This window comes from Fistularia commersonii, chromosome 9 (assembly GCF_037954325.1).
Source record: "Fistularia commersonii isolate RoL2024-O1a breed Wild chromosome 9, RoL_Fcom_v1.0, whole genome shotgun sequence".
In the NCBI taxonomy this organism is placed as follows: domain Eukaryota; kingdom Metazoa; phylum Chordata; class Actinopteri; order Syngnathiformes; family Fistulariidae; genus Fistularia; species Fistularia commersonii.
Window position 1 is genome coordinate 2,735,014 of NC_141292.1, and position 20,277 is coordinate 2,755,290.

The 20,277-nt window shown below is 42.4% G+C and overlaps 1 protein-coding gene across 2 annotated transcripts; it reads right to left on the reverse strand.

Annotated features, from left to right (window-relative positions):
* Positions 1-692: 692 nt before the first annotated feature.
* ark2ca (arkadia (RNF111) C-terminal like ring finger ubiquitin ligase 2Ca) lies at positions 693-18,379 on the reverse strand. Of its 2 annotated transcripts, XM_086151914.1 has the most exons (8): positions 18,218-18,379; positions 9,888-10,188; positions 9,676-9,801; positions 9,402-9,531; positions 7,569-7,673; positions 7,041-7,136; positions 6,812-6,912; positions 693-4,668 (listed from the first exon to the last, which is right to left on the reverse strand). In XM_086151914.1, the coding sequence occupies exons 1-8, from the start codon at positions 18,354-18,356 to the stop codon at positions 4,551-4,553; spliced, it is 1,116 nt and encodes a 371-aa protein (XP_086008040.1). In that variant the 5' UTR covers positions 18,357-18,379; the 3' UTR covers positions 693-4,550. The 2 variants fall into 2 exon arrangements, 1 of the variants encoding a protein (XP_086008040.1); XR_015106567.1 differs by lacking the exons at positions 693-4,668; positions 6,812-6,912; positions 7,041-7,136; ... (2 more) ...; positions 9,676-9,801; positions 9,888-10,188 and adding an exon at positions 17,194-17,225 and having other exon boundaries at positions 18,218-18,352.
* Between the last annotated feature and the right edge of the window lie 1,898 nt (positions 18,380-20,277).

Here is a 20,277-nt window from a genome sequence, read left to right on the forward strand (position 1 = left end):
CTGTATTTTTTCTAGATCGGCCTTCCTTTACGCTCCGGCTGAGCGTTTCCTCGGTAAATAGATATTTCTGAAAATACACATCTGCCTAAATGTGTTGGTGTGTTTACTATTTGCGGAAAATAATATCCTCCGAATGGGATTATCATAATTATCTGTCATAACAAATTAGCTTTTGCAATCTGGCGACACCGCATAGGACGCATCTTCGCCGGGATGATGTTGAAATTAAAAAAACCTTGAGAGCGAAAGGATTTGTTCATTTCATCCAATTTATTACAAAAAGAGCACATACAAAAGGATAATATACAAGCCATGAAATAAAATAAAAATAAAAATAAAAACAGAAGAGTTTGGGTTTAGCAATGCAACTTTTGAAATCATTATCATTATTATTAGTAGTAATAATAAATAAAGTACAAAATTCCACCACATGTGAATCTAACATTTATCCATAATATGCTCATCCATTTCTTCATCAACACACTCATCACCATTAATGCGCTATTGCTTTAATATTAATGATAAATAGTTCTATTTTCAGATAAAATATCCTATATTGAAAAACATTGCGCAGTCACAGCTAAACAGCAGATTTTCACACAAGGATGGCGGCAGCCCTTTCACTGGCACTTTTTGGGATAGTTTCTCTTCTGTTTTGTTTTTTCAGATTCAAGCAGCAACAAAAATGTTTTATACTTTTTTTTTTTTTTTTTTTTTTTTTTTTTTGTGTCTTCTGTTAAATTCTTTGTACACATTTTCACCATATACTATCAAGCCATTGAGACTATACTGAAACCTGAGAAAACATGCATTTTTAGAAAAGGTTGTGCTTTATAATCCTTGCTTTCCTTTTAACGCGAGAGGAAACGGAGGATAGACACCGAAAGGGGGGGGGAAAGCGGACGGTACGATCGAACGGAAGATGGTAGAGACGGGGAAGAAAAAGAGGGCGGGGAATAGCAAAGAGAAAGGAAGCAAGGAAAGATAACTGTAATGTTTGTGAAGCCCAGACGTGAAACATGCCTCTTTGTTGCCAAAATGATTTCCTCGAATTGCTTCAGTTCTACAAACCCGCAGCTATTTGGAACAGTTTGACTTGGTTTTGTGAGGATAATGGCTTTAGTCGACACCCGTCAAATCCTGTCTCAGCTCCCTCATCCGAAGATCCATCCTGTTCACTAATTGTGCAACCGACAAGGCATGGAGGCTCATATGGACTGATTGTTATCTATGGTTTTTAGTCGTACGGATATATCGAAGCGAGGCACTTGTTATGATTAAAATTATTCAGGAAAAAAAAAAAAAAAAAACAACAACGGAGAAAAGAGACACGGGATGGACACGGAGACTTAAAGCAATCGGACGCGCTTCACCCGTCGTCGTCGTCGTCGTCATTGAGACCCATAGTGCATTGTGAGAAGCGGAGTGTAAAAAAATAAAAAGCCAGTCCTCAGTGGTAATCAAATGATCTAAACTACATTTTGTTGCCAGTGAGAGGGTTCCCATATTTAAATAGTGAGTGCAAAAAGAAGAAGAGAGGAAAAGAATCACAAACTAAAAAAAAAAAAAATCACTTCATTGCAGCTCGTCCACTACGTCACAGCATGGGCGGGAAAGGGAAGGGGGTCGGAGAAATTGCATTGAATGGAATGTGACCAAGATCCACAGCACCACATGGGAGAGATGGAGAGACCGAGTACAAAAGAGAGCAGAGAGAAAGAGAGAGAGAGAGAGAGAAAGAAAGAGAAATGGGCTCAGTAGCTCAGCCTTGGACAGTAAACATCGCACAGCCAGCGTGTGGACATTTAACGGAACAAAACAACTTTTGGGGGGAGTTCGCTTCTTTGCCGCGATCCCGGAGACGGCGGACGATACGGTCGCTTTAGCGCTGTTAGCGGTAGCGTGTGAAATCGGGAGCGTGACCCCGTCAAATGTGAACAAATCGGAATTCGGAAAGTTCCCGAATCCTCTCTGTAAACGAGGCGGTGGCCGAACCGTGTTGTGAAATAATTACGATGAAGAGAATGTTTTGTTTTTTTTCCCCCGAGCATATTCTATCATTTCCGCCGGGAAAAACGGGTGATTCGGCAATAAAGCCGACGCTTTTTTTGGGATCAAATTGTCACAGGCTCCATTTCGGGGAAACCAATATTGAAAAAAAAAACACCGCAGAGTTGATTTTGGCTTTGTCTTATTACTACCCAAGCGTGATTTGAGTCATTACCGAATCGCCGGCACGTTTATTTGCCGACCTGCGACGTGGCGACGCTCGCGCGGACGAGAAGCGCCGACCGTCACCGTCCCTCGCGAGAATCACGGCAAACGGGCCGATTCCCCCGAAAAAGCCGCTTTGTTCCTTTAACAGCGGGGCTTTTTTTTTTTTTTTTTTTGTTCCTTTTAAATAAGTGTTCCAAAAAGTACAACTGCATGCAAAGCATTCCCATCTAAAACAATGCAAAAATGAGGTAATCGTTTTTCATAGCATTTTCGTGTTACTTCTGAATAAATAAATTATGATTCAGTCACACCCTCTCAAAAAAGACAATCTATAAAATCAAATACATACCCACGATATCTACAGTTAGTAATAAATTATGATTGTTAAATACTTAAGGCATCTCAACTGACAACACCCTGTGTAAACTATGAAAACTTCATCACAGATGACTACAGGAGGAGGCAGTGTCAACACTGGCAGTGCACAAGACAGGGAGAAGTCATTTTGATCGACCGATCCTCGGCCCGCCGGGCCGAAAAGAGCCCGCGGGCCGAGTCCTATCGTTTATTATCACAGTGCATAGGACACGGTGGGTCCTAAAGGCATCCATTAACACGCGGCCCCGCGAAACTGAAAAGAGAGAAACCGGTGAGAGCGAGTAGCGAGCGAGGGAGTCGACTTGTTTTAACAGCCCGAACGTTCCCCTGCTGTTGTGTCATCTCGTGTCTGTGTGCACTGTGAGAGAGAGGCTGCCTCCGTCGCACCACATTCTACATGTTCTAGCAATACAGCATAGCAACCAGCATAGCAACCACAAGGGGAGGTCTGTCACACAAATACACAAGATCAATATGCAAGCTCCTCTCTCCGCCGAAACACTGCGTGAATCTATACCTAAATATAAACCGAATGCGATATCAAGGAGAAAACTTTTGTTGCTATCACTATTGTCACATGTGCTTGTTCTTTAGGCAATAAGGTAAACATCGAGAAGAGGATCCCATCGTTGCCACCAAAAGGGACAGGATGATCACACGCTACACGTCAGGGGGGAGCAGCCGCCGACACCGCGCTCTATTTTTTTTCCTTAGTGTGGAGGAGATGGTCGCGGCTCGGTCATGCACGGCCGTCTCTGTACCGTCGGGGGAAAAAAATCGAAGAAACGCTACCGAAGCCGACAGCCCGAGTCAAACGGTGAAACATGCAGTTTTAGAACACGCTGTTCTACCGCTGGCCATGTGCCAGAGAGGGAAAAATAAATAAAATACAGGTACAAGAGCAGCTTCCTCTGCAGTGCATGATACTTTCCATTTTCATTCCTTTTTTTTTTTTTTTTTTTTTTTTTTGGCTTTGTGTTGTATAAGTCTTCCAGTTGTCTCTATCCCTTGACTTTTTATTCGACACATTTTGTGAGTCTATACGGCACACGCGCACGCACGCACACACACACACACACGCACGCGCGCAGGCACGCACGCACGTGCACAAACAATCTCAGGTCAAGCGACACCGTGACGAAGATGCATTTTGGCAAAACACTTTCTACCTATTTTTTCGAATTCGACAATGACTCCCGTCGCTAGGCTCGGTTTCTGCACCTACTCACATGACGCCGGCCCGGGGAAAATGTACAACGATATTGCATGATAGAATTAAAACACTCAGCTGGCGCTCGCTCCCGCGTCGGTCGGAGCGGACCAGATTTCACTTGTTGGTTATGCTACTCTACTATAACCATAAATGATCTTCAGGTAAACATGGCATCAGAGCATTTAGTTTCTGTTAAGCTTCCTTGTATGGCAGAAGGAAATATATTATATACTTATAGATAGAGAAGGAGAGAAAAGAGAGAAAGTAGCCAGCTCAGTGTGGGGTTATGTGTGTTCCACTCTCAGGACATTAAGTCATGGCTTTAAGGACATGCTACACAGCCTGAGGCTACCTACAGTACGACACCACGACAGTAACAACACCCCACTTATAACCAGCAAGCTACAATTAAACCCTGTTTACATGAGTACGTGTGTAAGTGTGTGTGTGTGTGTGTGTGTGTGTGTAAGTTTGCGTGTCTTTTACTTCCAGAGGGATGTGCTTTTATATAAAGAGAGACCTCCGCGGCCTCTCGTGCAGTTCTGGCTTGGCTCAGTGAAGCGAGAGTCACAAAGGTGATGATGTCACGTGACGTCTGGAGACATTTGGCGAAGCACCCGACGAGGGGGTGGCGAGGGGGGGGGGGGGGAGGCCGGCGAGCCGGGATGGAAGAAAGCAGAAACCTCACGTGGGTGATCCATACGGACGGGGGGGGGGGGGGGGGGAGGGTTTTGAAATCTCATCAGCTGTCAGGGTTCAGCTGTGTTTCGATGTCAACTCGACAGATTGGACACTTCCTGCTGGTGGCCAGCCATTGGTCCACGCAGCCCTGGTGGAAGAGGTGCATGCAGGGTAATCTCCTGCAGGAGTGAAATCCAGAGGGACACGAGGTTAAAGTTGATCCGCACTGACGAGTTACACAGAGAGCTCATGGCGATGTGCATGCAAAAAAAAAAAAAAAAAAAAAAAAAAATCACCGACGCCGACAGGGAGTCCGATTTGTCCGCTCGGGCCCGCCGAGAAGACCTTTTTCGAGTCATCAATCCTACAAGCCCCTCAGACAGCTGAGACTCCAAATGTCATATAAAGCGAGGCTTTCGATAGGTCCCAGAGCCCGGACCTTTACGCCGACAAACTCCCTCCCCGGCTTATATTCGAACGTATGCTTTTGTAAGCAGTTTCTTCAGACATTCTCAAAATAACCGGCTGATTCAGGCAAAGAGCGAGAGTGTATGAGCTTTTAGCGACAAAAAAGTGTGTAAGTCTAAGGAGAAATCGGTGAAGTGGCGGCTGTTGCGATAAAAATTACAAGAGAACAACCGAAGAATGGTCAGCTCAGAATTTCTTTTTTTTTTTTTTTCGTTCACTCTCTGTTTCGTATTTTCATTTTTTTCTCAAATTTTGTTCGACAATTTGAACCATTGTTCGAAAACACCAGAAACACACAAAAAAATAAGCAATGAATTACAACCACTGAAATTTTTTTCCATAAAAAATTAGAATTTTTAGAAAATTAGAATTTTTTTCGAAAAAAAATTCTCAATTTACTCTTTTATTTGTCTTAATTACATAAACATAAAAAAGCTAGAGACATTCTCAAAATAACCGGCTGATTCAGGCAAAGAGCGAGAGTCTATGAGCTTTTAGCGACAAAAAAGTGTGTAGGTCTAAGGAGAAATCGGTGAAGTGGCGGCTGTTGCGATAAAAATTACAAGAGCACATACCTAGAATGGTCAGCTAAGAAAAAAAAAAAAATCTTCAATATTTTTTTTCCTTCACTCTCTGTTTCGTACTTCAATTTTTTCTCAAATTTTGTTAGACAATTTGAATCATTGTTCGAAAACACCAGAAACACACAAAAAATTAAGCAATGAATTACAACCATTGGAATTTTTTTCTAAAAAAAAATTTCTCAATTTACTCATTTATTTGTCTTAATTAAATAAACATAAAAAAGCTAGAGACGTTCTCAAAATAACCGCGAAATCAGGCAAAGAGCGAGAGTGTTTGAGCTTTTAGTGACAAAAAAGTGTGTAACTCTCAGGAGAAATTGGTGAAGTGGCGGCTGTTGTGATATTGGAAAGATTTTGGAAATCGGTGCATTTTTGTCAGAAAATTAAAAGCGCACATACCAAGAATGGCCAGCTCAGAAAAAAAAAATCTTCAATATTTTTTTTCCTTTACTCTCTGTTTCTTATTTTCAATTTTTTTTTCAAATGTTTTGTCAAATTTTGTTCGACTATTTGAATAATTGTTTGAAAACACCAAAAACACACAAAAAATTAAGCAATGAATTACAAGCACTAGAATTTTTTTTCTAAAAAAAAATAGAATTTTTCGAAAATTTGAATTTTTTTCTCAATTTACTCATTTATTTGTCTTAATTAAATAAACATTGAAAAGCTAGAGACATTCTCAAAATAACCGGCTGATTCAGGCAAAGAGTGAGAGTGTAGGAGCTTTTAGCGACAAAAAAATGTGTAACTCTGTGGCGGCTGTTGCGATATTGGAAAGATTTTGGAAATTGGTGCATTTTTGTCGAAAAATTACAAGCGCACATACCAAGAGTGGTCAGCTCAGAAAAAAAATTAATAATAAAAAAAAAATATATATATATATATATATATACACATATAAATATATATATATTTTTTTTTTTATCATTTACTCTCTGTTTTGTATTTCCATTTTTTTTCAAATTTTGTTTAACCATTTGAATCATTGCTCGAAAACACCAGAAACACACAAAAAAATTAAGCAATGAATTTCAAGCCCTAGAATTTCTTCTAAAAAAAAAAAAAAAAACTCAATTTACTTGTTTTTTAATTAGATAAACATAAAAAAGCCAGGGAATCAACAGTTTGGACAAGTAAGGGCGGCCCCTCGGACTTCAGAAGGGCCCCGGGGCATCTTTTCTACTCAGCCAGTGGGCAAATCTGTATTTGTGATGTTTAGTGACAATGTTAGATTCTGGGATCAGGGAGCGAAAAGAGTTTCTCTGACCTGACGTCCTCTCCATCCTCCAGCATTGATAAACAGATGGTGCATTTCTCATCCACATCTGTTTCCTCCTCCTCCCCGATCTTCAGCTGCAGGGGCTTCCTCTATTAACAGATTAAATTGCACAGAGACAAAGAATTAGGTTAAACACTCATTAAAGCTTAAACCGAATCCACAGATTCTGTCTCTGTGTGTCTTGACTATCCATTTTTTTTTTTTTTTCTCCCTTTACCTTTTTGTATTTGTGTGGGAAGGTGAATCTCTCGATGGTTGTCTGAACGGCACCTCTGCTGACACTTCCGAGCCGATCCTCCAGCTGCAACAACTCCTGCGGAGAAAACAGGGGACGCAGGGTTGAGTCGAAGCAAACAGAACACTAATAATAGAGCGGCTACTTAAAGGCTCAGAGGGTCGGCGTCTTTGTTTGTTTCCAGGGTTGAAAGAAGCCCTGAATCTCTTGTTTGAAACCAACATTGTCTTAGAAGTCTAAAAAGAATACACGACTCGAGCGGTAACGGAGTAACCGCTGCTGCAGAGAGGGCGACAAAAATGTTGGGAAAAGTAGAACATATCAAATATTCAAGGTTAAATTCTTCCGTGCACCTAAAATTCAGATGAGGCGGTGCAGCAGCAGCAGCAGCAGCGGCAGCAGCGGCGGCGGCGGCGGCATAAAGTTGAGCGGTGTTTTTCTGTTTGCTTGCTCGCAGGATGAAAGCGTGGAAAGTTTCAACGATACGGAATGCATTTAAAATCGACTTACCTCGTAACTCTCCCTCACAGCTGTGGCGTGTCTCGAAGGATTCAGACTCTGCAGTGCCAACAGGTGCAGCTGTGGGTACGGGTAGTTTCTGATTTCATGCACTACCTGGCGAAAGATCCCAAAAAGATAAAGCCCCTTTGTCAAATGACAGCAATTTCTGCCCCGTATATAAAGGTAAGTCTTTGCCATGGTTTTTCAGGAATCAGTGGGAGCACAAGGACATTTTCTCCGCAGATAACAAGAGACCGTGAAATTATTACAAACAATCGGACAAATCTTTTCCTTTCGTTTTTTTCCCTTCAGGGGTCGCCACAGCAACGCGTCGTCTTTCGCCCCGTCCATAAATCTTCTTTGGTCTTCCTCTAGACCTCCAATTCCAGCATCTGTCTACCGATATAGTCACTCTCCCTTCTCTGTTCATGACCCAACCGTCTCAGTCTGGCTTCTATGACCTTCTCTCCAAAACATCTAACATGTGCTGTCCCTCTGATGGACTCATTCCTGATCCTGTCCATCCTGGTCCCTCCCAAAGAGAACCTCAACAGCTCTGCTTCCTGTTTTTTCTTCAATGTCTCTAGGCAATGTCTCACCACTGTCTTTCTCTCGTTCACACTCATGTACTCTGTCTTGCTGTGACTAACCTTCATTCCTCTACTTTCCAGAGCATACCTCCACCTCTCTTCCTCCACCTGTTCCCCACTCTCACCATAGATCATAATGTCATCTGCAAACATCCTGGTCCATGGAGGTTCTTGTCTAACCTCATCTATCCGCCTGTCCGTCACCACTGCAAACAAAGGGGCTCAGAGCTGATCCCTGATGAAGTTCCACCTCCGCCTTGATCTTCTCTGTTACACCTACAGCACCCCTCGCGTCTCACAGCGAGCATACATGTCCTGCACCTGTCTGACAAAATTCTCTGAGAATCAGATAAATCAGAGATTATCAAAAAGCGTTGTTGCAAAGATATATCTTGAATTTGAATTGACCTAGTTTCGGTTCTCTTGGCATTTATTTCGGCGGTTTGCCAGCTTTGGCCGTGTTCATTTCATCCCGGGGGGAACCGTCGTGGCTCTGCGCCACCAATCCTTTGGGGTCGTCAAAGGGTTGGTTTCTGCTGCAGTAAGTCAAATAAAAATTCTCTACCCGAGACGGTGAGTGTGTCTTTGTTTTAGATTAACACTATTTTGAAACCGGTTACTTACTAACACCCAGCAAAGTGATCGGATAAATACCGTTACCATCTTTATTTTGTCCTGCCGTGTGCGATGGATTATTTTGGCTCTTCTTTGCTATATCCTTGCAAAAAAAGGTTTCTGTCCAGTCTAAACTTGTTACAATAACGAGTGCTTTCGCTTGATAGGACTGTCGTACGATCGGCCTCATGATTTAAGGCAAGGGGCGGTGATATATGTGCAGGTGTACTGCAAACTTGCATTAATAATTTATATTTTGAATAATAAGTCAAGAATTTTCCACATTTCAGTCACAGAAAAATTGACTGAGGTTGAAAATCTATATCCAACCCTCCCCAGACGGCCGTTTCAGGACCATAATTCTAAGGCCAGTGCTCTGAAAAATGATTTTAGCTTCTGCGCATTGTAACTTCTCGGAACACCTTTCAGGATCCGTTTTTTTTTTTCCAGCACAGTCAATTAGGAAAATTTGGTGGACTGTGTCTGCAGCAAACCGCGGGAAAAAAAAAAAAGCCAAACCACGCGAGAAAATTAAGTCGGGAAAATATCAGAAATAGAAAAACGATCACATTATTTCACCGAGTGATTGTAGGTTAGAAAACACGTATTTCGGATGTGTTTTTGACGGTCGACGTACCACTTGTGCGGAGGAAGTGTTCCTGGGGAAGTGGTGCATTCGGGGGGACGCCAGGTAATGCTGATAGTGCTGCGGGAGCTGTTGAAGGTGATACTGGGGGTGAGGGAGGCCGGCGTCTACGCTGAGATCCCTGCGGGCAGACAGGCAGCCGACCGAATCAATACCTTCACGCGTTCCAGGCGATTTGACAGACAAACAGATGGGCGCAGATACGGAAAGGACGGATCGTTTCTCGACTCCGCCGCGCTCCCGTTAATCTCCCTAAGAGACTCACCAGTCGGTGCCTTCGGCCAGGTACCGAGGCTGCTGTGTCATTGGCTGGGGAACATGGAGGGGAGGGGAGTACTCGTAGCCCGAGTGCAGTCGATGCGGGGTCAGGGGGATTCGCTCCTGGGTTCGTCTGCGTGCGGCGATAAATTAAACGTGAGATCGAAATGTTTGACCCGCTTATCGGGGCATCGCGACGCGTCATCATCACGGCGGTACCTGGAGTGCGGGAGGATCCGGCGGTGCTGCGCTTCCAGAAGCTGCTGCTGAATGAGGTATTGCTGGTGTAAGGCCTGAGGTAGGAATGGAGGCCCCGGCACGTCCTGGAACTGAGGGGCCGCGGGCAGGGCAGTGAGGGGCGGATGATGTCCAGGGGGAAGGTGGGTGGCCAGCCCAGTCTGGGGGGTCTGGCCGCCGTGCCCTAAATTGAACTCGGCCGAGATGGGCGCCTGGGGAGCGCCCAGATGAAAGTGTCGGCAGGAGGTAGCATGGCTGTGCTGATGCCTGGTGAAATGCGCTCCTGCGGTAGATAAAGGCAGGTGATCAGAAATAGAGACGCTGTCATTTATAAAGGGAATCACAGAGAAAATAGTCAAATGTAAAACGATACGGGGCCTTTTGGAAATAAACATATTCATATTTGCATACATCTGGAACAGGGGTGGCGCAAACTTTTTGGCTCAGGGACCGCATTGACTTTTAAAATTTGACAGACGGGCCGGGTCACCGCAAGATACCATACATATGTATATATAGAGAAAAATTGTTTACAGTACATGTCAGACTCGTCTGACATTTGCTTTGAAAATAAAACCAGATTGGTTTTGAAGGCTCTGATGTTTGTTTGCATTTCATGCACAAACCGGTTTTCCCTTGTAGCTTCACGTCCAGCTCATTCATGTGTGTCAGTATGTTCACAGTAAAGGCTAAATCTCAGGAAAAGTAGCTCCAAAAATGAAATAATCTCCTGTTTGAGCTCCCGAATTCATCGATCCAATCATTCACATCAAGTTTGAATTCTGTACCAATCTTTGGCGGTCCGGATTGAAAAGCCCAGTGGGCCGGTTGTGGCCCGCGGGCCGTAGTTTGCCCACCCCTGATTTGGAAACTTAAAAACTAGATAATCAATGTCTGCTTCTTCTCGTTTTTTTTTTTTAGATTTAACAGAGCACAAATACAATAAATCGTTTAGAAATATAAATCAAATTGACGGCAGGTGAAAGTGTGAAACCTGGCAGAGGGCGGATGAAGGGTTCGGCCGTCGAGCCGCGTCTAAACCTACTGGCCCGAGATTCAACAGCCGTCAGGGCGGGTGGATCGTCACCAACGGAAACGGGGGGGGGGGAGGGGATTTTTTACCGAGCGCCGAGCCCGACAACTGTAAATATATCGGGATTATGTTCTAAATCGTGTCGGGAGAGAAACAAAAGCGTCGATTTCTCATCAAAATTCTCTACAAGTCTCCCTTTTGTCTGTCAATTGCTAGAAAGATGCGCAGGACCCGAGGTGGGCTCAAGTGATAATCCACCTCCATTTCTCATTTCTTGCCCCCCCTTCCCTTCTTCCATCCCATCTCACAGAAGGGGAGGAGAGACGAGCCTGTGTGGCTGAACCACTGAATCGCTTTGGTCTTGAGCTGCAAAAAACAATCAATACAAATGACTCTGTGCTTAGTGAAAGGAGGGCTGGAGGGAGGGTCACCGAGGTGAACGCTTGCTATTTCTCATTAAAGCTTCCTGGACCCATAAGCAGAGAGTAGATGCTGGAAGGGCAGTGTGCTAAAATGACCGGGTATAATGTTTTTTCTTTGAGTTTTTTTGTTTTTTTTTTTCCCCCCTCAAATCCCTTAAAACCATTACCGTTGATGTGAACGGAAAAAGAAATGAACATTGTGTCTGATACGGGGAGAAGGGATGCTACGGATTTGGTTATTTCATGCTCACGTTCTAATATGTTGGTCGTATAAAAAGGGTTAAATGTAAATGAAATACTCCCAATTATCCCTTCTATTATCGATCCTTTTTGATAATATATCGGCTTGCTTGCAGCCCGGGGATATCAAACGCCGGTGAACCCTGAAAGCCACGAGAAAACAACATTTGGCCGAGGAAGTAGAGCAGAAATGGCAGATTGGCAGTTTTTGGCTTGCTGGAGGCCGCACATCACTTTTGTCTGAAGCCTTTGACCCGGTAAGACCGGAGTCCGCGTGAAGCTCGGAGCAAATATCAAATCATTTGTCTCGGGGGCTCTTCCACAGCGCTAACTTCTGACATTAATATTTGACATACTGCAGTGGTAAAAGCAGCAACAGACCTGATGTCATTATTGTTTTATTCCTGCTCCGGCTCTGAGTTACAGCGGTGGAATTTGCGATTGGTGCAGAGCGGACCCCGACCAATCGGCTCATACACTCCAGTCAACCTCTCCTCACCCCAGAGTTGCCGCACAGCCGGCCCCTCCCCGCACAGCGGGGCTGCAGAACGCCCTCCCCGCGTGAGTGACGGTGGAAAAGCGCCGCCCACCTGCGACTGCAGCAGTCTGACATGGAAGCTGTCATCCCCTGCTCCCGTCACTGCAGCTTTACAATCACACCTCCTCTCTAGACATAATCCTGTCTTCAGCCCGGGTCTAGAGCGCTGACACCACGTGACCGTCCGAAACGCCGCGTGGACGCAAACCCACGCCGAACGCTTGGGACAAGCGTCGTTCATTTTAGCAGGTGTTTGGGATTAAGCCGAAGTCTCGATTCGTTTTTTGGTCATTCATCGCTATGATATTCCAGTGGTGTTCTTGAATAAAATCCCCCGAGGATAAAGCTCAGTATTTGTCATCCTCGGCCAGATTTGAAAATCAATCTCATAACCGCAAAGATAATTCAGTAAGACTTGTAATCATTTTGGTACAAACCGTAGACAATTCAGATCAACTGCATTGTTGTAAGGGAGCTGTGTGTGTGTGTGTGTGTGTGTGTGTGCGGGTATGAAAAGCTTACTGCTTTGTAGCCTGAGCCCGGGCTAAAAACGTACACTCTTTACATGTGCTGTCTTGTGCCCACGTGAGAAGAATCTATATGGCTTCGCTGCAGAACCTGGACATAGCAGTCCTGCAGATACGGAGCCGGGATCACTTTTCTAAAAGTTGCGCCACTAATCAAAATGCGCAGTTTAGCAACAACAGTCTTCTCCGTGTAGGAAAGGAAAATAAGATTCGGATTCCGATTGTGAAAATCAACAATATCAAACAAAGGACGGGTGTTTGGTCCTACAAACGCGGAATTAGGAGTATTTCATTGAAATGACTGACTGGGTCTTCAGAAGCCCACTTACACTGGTAGGATGATCGCGGTAAGCAGAAGATTAACATGATCCATCTTAAAGCCAAGCCCACCTGAGGTGAACCGTCGTCTAAAGTTGTTACAGGATTAAAGCATTGAAATCTCTGGTCACAAGGAAATAATTGTATCTCGGCAAAATATTGTTCGATTTTGACCCACAACTAACCCTAAGCTCGGTCCGGGTGAGGCGGGTTTGCGATCACTTGATTCACGTTCGGTTGATTTCCACACGTTCGAGTTTTCTGGACGCGACTGTATTACTTTAACCAATTTAAAGTTTTACCAGTGAGAAGCTGTTTCAGTCAGAAATTGTTAAACAGTCAACAAACTGTGTCAGGAATACATCAGACTCTAACCTTGCTTTAAACATCATACAGTACTCACCATTACATACATGCTGTTGTTGCTCTCAAATACGCGCTTATTAACAAAAAAATTACGGACGGACACTTTGCAGCCTCCCAACAAGATTCGGTGTGTTGTTTTTTTTTTTCCCCTCCAGTTGCACTGGGACTATCAGATGGAGAACACACCTCTAACACCTCCAGTCCCGTCAGCTTAATTGAACCCACGGACATCTGTGATTGTTTTAAGCTCATCTCATTTTTTTTTTTTTTTTTTTTTCGTTTTAGCGATGTAATTTCGATTTGCTAATCCCTGAAAATTCATTGCGTAGAGGTCATGCCTGAGGGCGGCCACTATGTTTTGCAGCTGGCCTGACAATCTGCATACAAATGGCTCTGGACAGAACATGCCTGCATCTCTCAGTGACCTTAATACTGCATATAAGTCAAATAAGGACAGGGTGCTGAGCGCGAGACAAAATACGATGTTCGTACAGGCTGTAGCACTGTAGATGTACTGTATATATTATAGCTGGTGGATTATTTCACATTCTGCTGGTGTAGCTTGTGGAAAAAGCAGTGGAGCACAGAGAGCGGATCCCTACATGACAAGCCTCCACATAAGTAGTCATTAATATGCTACTTCTCTCTGCTCCGGCAAATATGGTCATTCCTGTTTCTGAAATAAAACTCATTATGCTAATTCTAAAATTCAACGAGATTTTTTTTTTTGTCACCATGGATACGTCCACTTTTATGGGTTAAAATCGCCAAAATGAAACAAAGGAGATACCCAAAATTGAGGTTAAATGGTGATTTCGTAATTGAATATTAGAAACAAATGATACTAGAGCGTCAAGGGATAGGTTTTTCTCTAAATTCTTAATCCTTGGATGGTCTAAGGCAGCAAATCCTCTTTGTGCATTGCCACCCATCACAATTACATTTATTTACCGTACTAATTTCACCTGCCAAAAGTTTTACTGACTTTAAATCAGCGATCAGTTACTTTATCAGTGCCTCGATGTCATTTGGCAAAGCGGGTTAATTCACGCTGTCGCTATATCGCTTTTCTCATCGCACTGCTGTAATGTTGATTTCAGAGGATTACTTTTAAATTTTGATCAAAGTCTGCTTTGTTTATGTATCGTCAAATGGTAGACAGAAGCGAAAAATACAAGCATTTTGCAATGGTTCATTGCCACACAAGTGCAAATAGCGATATTTCTAAGAAAACATCGGTCACTTGGAGTCCCCTTCAAGAGGGCTGTCCAAACAATAGAAGACCAAAAGAGGAATTGCGCATTTTGCAATGCAATCTTTCAAATTATTTGTCATATTAGTTGAAATTTATACCCCAAAAATAGAAATTTTCTGGTACATTTACTGACATGCTGTGTGTGTGTGAACTGTCTTACATCAACAATTTAAGATGGATACTATAATGATTGCAGTCTAAGTGACAGTGCAGTTTAGAAGTAATTTCTCTATACATGTGGAATTTTGCACATTTTCTGGGCCCAAGTGTGGAACTGAACCTTAATATAAATTCCTTATAATTCAAATTTTCATACTTCTTATTGCAATACGATTCTCGTAGTTGCTTGAATTTGAACTTGAACTTTTTTTATTGTTCACCAATCAACTTTCGGATGGATTAACAAACTCTGCAAAATGATGAAAAAGACGTTAATAAAAGCCCCAATAATATTACATTCACTGTCACAAAAACTTAAAGAAGCCTTGGAATGTTTCATAAAGTTTGGCTTAATCTGATTAATGAAAATAGCTGTCGATTGACTTGAGTAACCGAGATACCAATGACTTGTTTCAGACAAACAGGCACTTCATATGATGCATTTTTAAAGTTCACGTCTGTTGTGTCTAATCTTTATCCACTAGCAGACACACACTTTGTCTTTTTTTTTATAGTGGCACCTACAACTTTCATAAAACTATAATAAACCAACTCTGTATATTGTTCTTGTTGAAAGAGCCCTTCAGGGAAAATAAAGCGAATTGAATATCATCAATGATTTTCACGAGAGTGGTATTGTTTTTACGTAGTCTTGTATTATCCTTGTTTTATGAATAAAAGGTTTGTACATTTTTGCCGAATGCAAGAGCTTCGATAACCTTGTGTTAATTTTTCTGTGTGTATGCAAGGAAAAGCATCTCTACATTATGGAAAAAAAAAGTCAAAAACAAGACATAAAACACAAGTAATTGAATGAACCAGCATTTGCATATCGCAGTAGAGGAGTACTTTAACCATTGATATGACCCCATTGTTTCCCATTGTTAACACCAATGAGTTGATGTGAGGGAGGCTGTTGTGTGTGTGTGTATATGGATAAGGCGGCAATGGCAGCATGTATTACTGAATACCAATGTCAGTGAATTTCATTCTAAACATGCTTTTTCCTTTTGTTGGAAAGGAGAGAATATTTGGTTGCCCCTACTCCAAAGTAAGCAGAGCAGCAACTTGAATAAACTGTCAAAGACAGCTGAGAAATGAGAGCACATACAGAGTGAGGGGGGGAATGTCTCAGTGACAGCACAGTGTGAAGGGAAGAAGGGGGGTAACACATGGAAATCAGCAAAAAGCACACTGAAGGTTAGGAAGAGAACTACAGTCTTTATTGGAAAATATTAGTATGTGTGGCACTGTGTGATAATAGTAATAATAAGAGTAATTTATATAGAACCATAATAATACCATGCAAATAAAGACCAAAGGCAAGGCCCGACCATGCTCTCTGTAGGGTTAACAGAACAGAAGCAGCATCCAATGAGTAGATGTGTATGCTTACAGCACATTTCAGTACAGCAGGGACATCTCTACACAAAGATTACATTGGAATCTGCTGTTCAATGTGGAAAAACAAAAAGTATAAAAATGACCATGCATTAGGATCTAATACAAGAACATAAGGTAGAAATAAATCACAACCAAAGAATAAAAAGACATTTTGATTCTAAAAAGGAGTTCTACAGCAGTGCAGGATATACACATCCCTGTAAAATGGATAGCATTCTGAAGGTGTTGCAGGAAAAAACTTGGCTGTGCATGATAGTGGATAAAATAAGGGGGGTTTTCACATGGCAAGATGAGTTAGACCTGCCAGTTTATGGTTGCAAATTAATTTCAGGAACAAAGGCTTTCACACATGGATAGGATTATGACCAGCCATTTATAGACACCACTAGAACAGGTGCAGTGGACCATCAACAACCCCCACCGAAGAAAAAAGGAAACAGGAAAAAAAAAAAAAAAAAAATCACTTAAATGATTTTAGTGTTGGCCAACTGGTGAGTGTTAGGAAAACAGGATTATTGGTCAAACGGATTAGAGAACATGATCACTCGTTTGCTTTATAGCTAGATGACAAAGGCCGGTATTGTGGACCTTTGCAAAAATAGGGGATGGAGACGGCGTTTCGGGGTTCGATCAAGCACGGCTATAATCGAATCGGGAAGGATCAAAATGTATCCACTTCACAGAAATTTACAGCAGAATGTAGTCTATCCACACTGAATGGGAGAATCACAATGACAGTCTGTAGTCAAGTCTAACGCTACAATGGGTTATTCACTAAAGAGCAACATGACAGTTTAAATAAAGACAAACTGTTTTTTTCTACAGAAGGTGTTATTCTTTAGTCTGTTACACAGAAGGATACGGTATGAGTGGGAACTCTGTTTAAATGCCAATGTCGTCTTCAGATGGAAAGAGGAAATGAGGAAGAAGGGGTTCACAATACAGCTAGATGCAGAGAACAGGCAGAGGCTACGGCAGACAGCAGCAGATGATCGTTAGCTACACAATGGAGGGGGACAAAGGTCTGAGAAATGCGGAATGTAGAGCCAGCCTCGATACTATGGAACAGGAAAAAAGAACACAAATAAAAGCACAATGAAATCATTGGTGCCACCGCATGTTTAACAATGCACGTCAGTCTAATACTGCTGTTATTATTATTATTATTATTATTATTATTTATTATTACATAATCATCACAGATCGCCGACTGCAATGCATGGTGATGTTGTGTTTGTAAAGCCGAATTGAAATTGTTTTTTTTCCCTTCTGTTCGGGCTGCCTCTGCTGGATCACCTGCAGTGGTGGATCATGCAGGTTTCACAAAAAAAATAAATTAAAAAAAAAAAAAAGAATAAAATTTGCTGACATTTGGGAGGTGAACTTTTACTTGGACCCTGAGGTGCCAGCTGTCGTATCGCTTAGAAATTGAACTCGGAAAAAAAAAAAAAACGAGTTGTCGATTTCAACTTCACTGTCAATCACGGCTAAATGAGAAAGTCTCCATGCACACAAAGGGGCATGTTATGTTGCTCCCTTCGGACTGAGCCGCTTGTGTTCTCGCCACACGTCCAGCTTTGGATGTTAGTGAAGCCGAGCGGCACATTTCGGCCGGATTAGGCTGCTAGCTAGCGGACACGGAGCGGGGTAGCTGGCGAACGCACGTAAACACGGCGAGAAAACGACGAACAGCTGAGGATTTAAAAAAAAAAAAAAAAAAAAAAGGAGGAGGAGGAGGAAGGCTGCCGTTTGACAGCTGCGGTCATTCGATGCGGCCAACAGCTACTTGAACAGCATACCATGAATTTTAAAAAGCATTTAAAAGATTATATTAAAGTCCGCTTGCGCGTTCGGCTAATGAAAATGGCAGGGAGGAAAAAAAAAAAAAGCGACGCTTGTTAGCAAGACAGCTAATGGTACCTAAGCTAGTCTCCTCGGTGGACTGCTAGCAGGTGTCAGCTCTATTTACATCACCTAAAAGAGCGAACCCCGAGACGTGTTTCGGGGCTATAATTAGAGGAAAAAAATAAAATGAAAAAAACAGTCATACCTCTATTTCTAACTGAGCCGAAGACGGGGAGAACCAGATATCCGACGTGTACTAACACCATCCTGGGTCCTCCTTTGTTTTGTGTGCAGCCAGCGAGACAGATGGTCCATGGAAATGATCCCTTCCAGTCCCTGCACATTCAAACGGGCAGACTGCGTTGTCCGTACACTCACGGCGGAGCAGCCAATCAGCGGAGCCCGCAGTGATCAGGACTACGGCTTGGCCAGCCGGTTTCACCAATGGTGTCAGCGCAGGGGCGGGGCTAAGAGAGGTCCCGCCCCCTTCGTCTCAGTCCGCGCGGTCCGCGTACGTTGCTCGGTAGCTATGGCGCTCACGGTGTTTACGTTGCACAGGAATTGTAATTAAGAAACAAACCGGAAATGTCATTATTTAGATAAAATACCTTCACTTTGGATTGAAATTTACCCTAAAATTGACTGGTGCATGACTTCCCTCTCTTTCAATGAAATGTCGGGCCGTCCAGAAATGTCCAGACATTTTGGTCAGTAATTTACTGCAAAGTTTTAACATTCATGTTATACGTCTATGGTTTGGATTTTAAAACTGCAAAAATAATTTTGTCTGTTGTGATGTCTGTTTTATTTCTGTTTTTTTTTTTTTCAGTTGTGACCTCTACTATGACAAATGTGAGAGGGAATATTCATTTACCCAGATGGATGTACAGAAACATCAGTGGTTTATTTTCCCAAGAAAAACACTTTTTTTCTGAAGATCTAATGTGATTTATATGTCAAGATAACTCATTCTTCTCACTGAGTTTGAAACGTATAAGATGCATCATTAACAAAACAGGAAGGAAGGAGGGAATGAATTGCCTTCGTCCTCAACCTTCGTGAAATCAACTTGTTTACATGAGTGACTGTATCTTGCAGTTTCAAACCGATTTGACATACAAGTCAAAATATTCACTCTCATGTCACAGACAGACTTTTAAGTTTATGTCATGAAACAAGCAGCTGTAATACACGGGGATGCATTTATTTATTTTTTTCCACAATCCTTTCAGAAGGGCTTATTTAATCATCATAACTTGACCTATTTGGTCCGGTGAAATTTATGATGTCTGGAAGAGCCTCAAGAATGAATCATTGTGTCCCAATTCAAGGTAGCTGAGGGCTAAATGGAATGTCAGCCAACTTGGCTGTTGGAGATCTATCAGCCTCACTCCGTTGACTCTCATAATGTTGAAGACTATCAAAGCGGTCCTCGGTTGCGGTATTTAATTCATTTTATGCATCCCCCAAGAAGCCAAACACATCTGACTAAAAGGAAAAATGAAATAGCAAAAATGAGTTGCCAAAGCCTCTTTGTTGGCCAATTGGACCAACCTTAAGAAGGGTTTGGAGCTTAGGGTCCAGGGAACCAGGGTACTACATCTATCTGGGTCTCTTTTTTTTCTGGGAACAGTCCAACTTAAGTGAACAGATGACCAAAAGAAGGAGTCTTTTGTCAAAAAAATATGTAAGATTGTGGGATTATTGGACTGAAACTGCCGTCTCAGTGTCTAAAGCTTGTCAGAACCTCTTGAGTGTCAGCCAATTTTGCGCCTCCAGAGACATTGAGTGGTATTACAAGACTGGAAAGAAAGGGTTATTAACAGCTCCATTCATAGAAAATGCATAGAGTCCATTAATGATAATACATTCTGCATCGTGAACTATTTATAAAATATCTATAACGTTCCATTTTATGAGCCCAATTGCAATTTCCAACTACAGTTTTGAATAGGGGTTAGTTAAAATTCTTGTTTTTTTTTACTCCCATTCATGATGAAGGAAGAACTCAAATTGAATTCTTCCTTCATCATTTTTGCAGACCAGTTACGCTTGCAGAAATCTGCCAGGTAAGCGATCAAATTTTTACAAGGAGATATTCAGTCAGTGGACATTGAAGCATTTTTTTTTCCCCATCAGTTTCAGACCCTTTCTGCTTTAAAAAGAATTGAATAAGTTCAATGGAACCAACTCTCTCAGAGTTTGATGTCGTTTCATGTAATCCTTATTTTAAATTCCAACACGGTTCAATCGGAATGGCTTGGT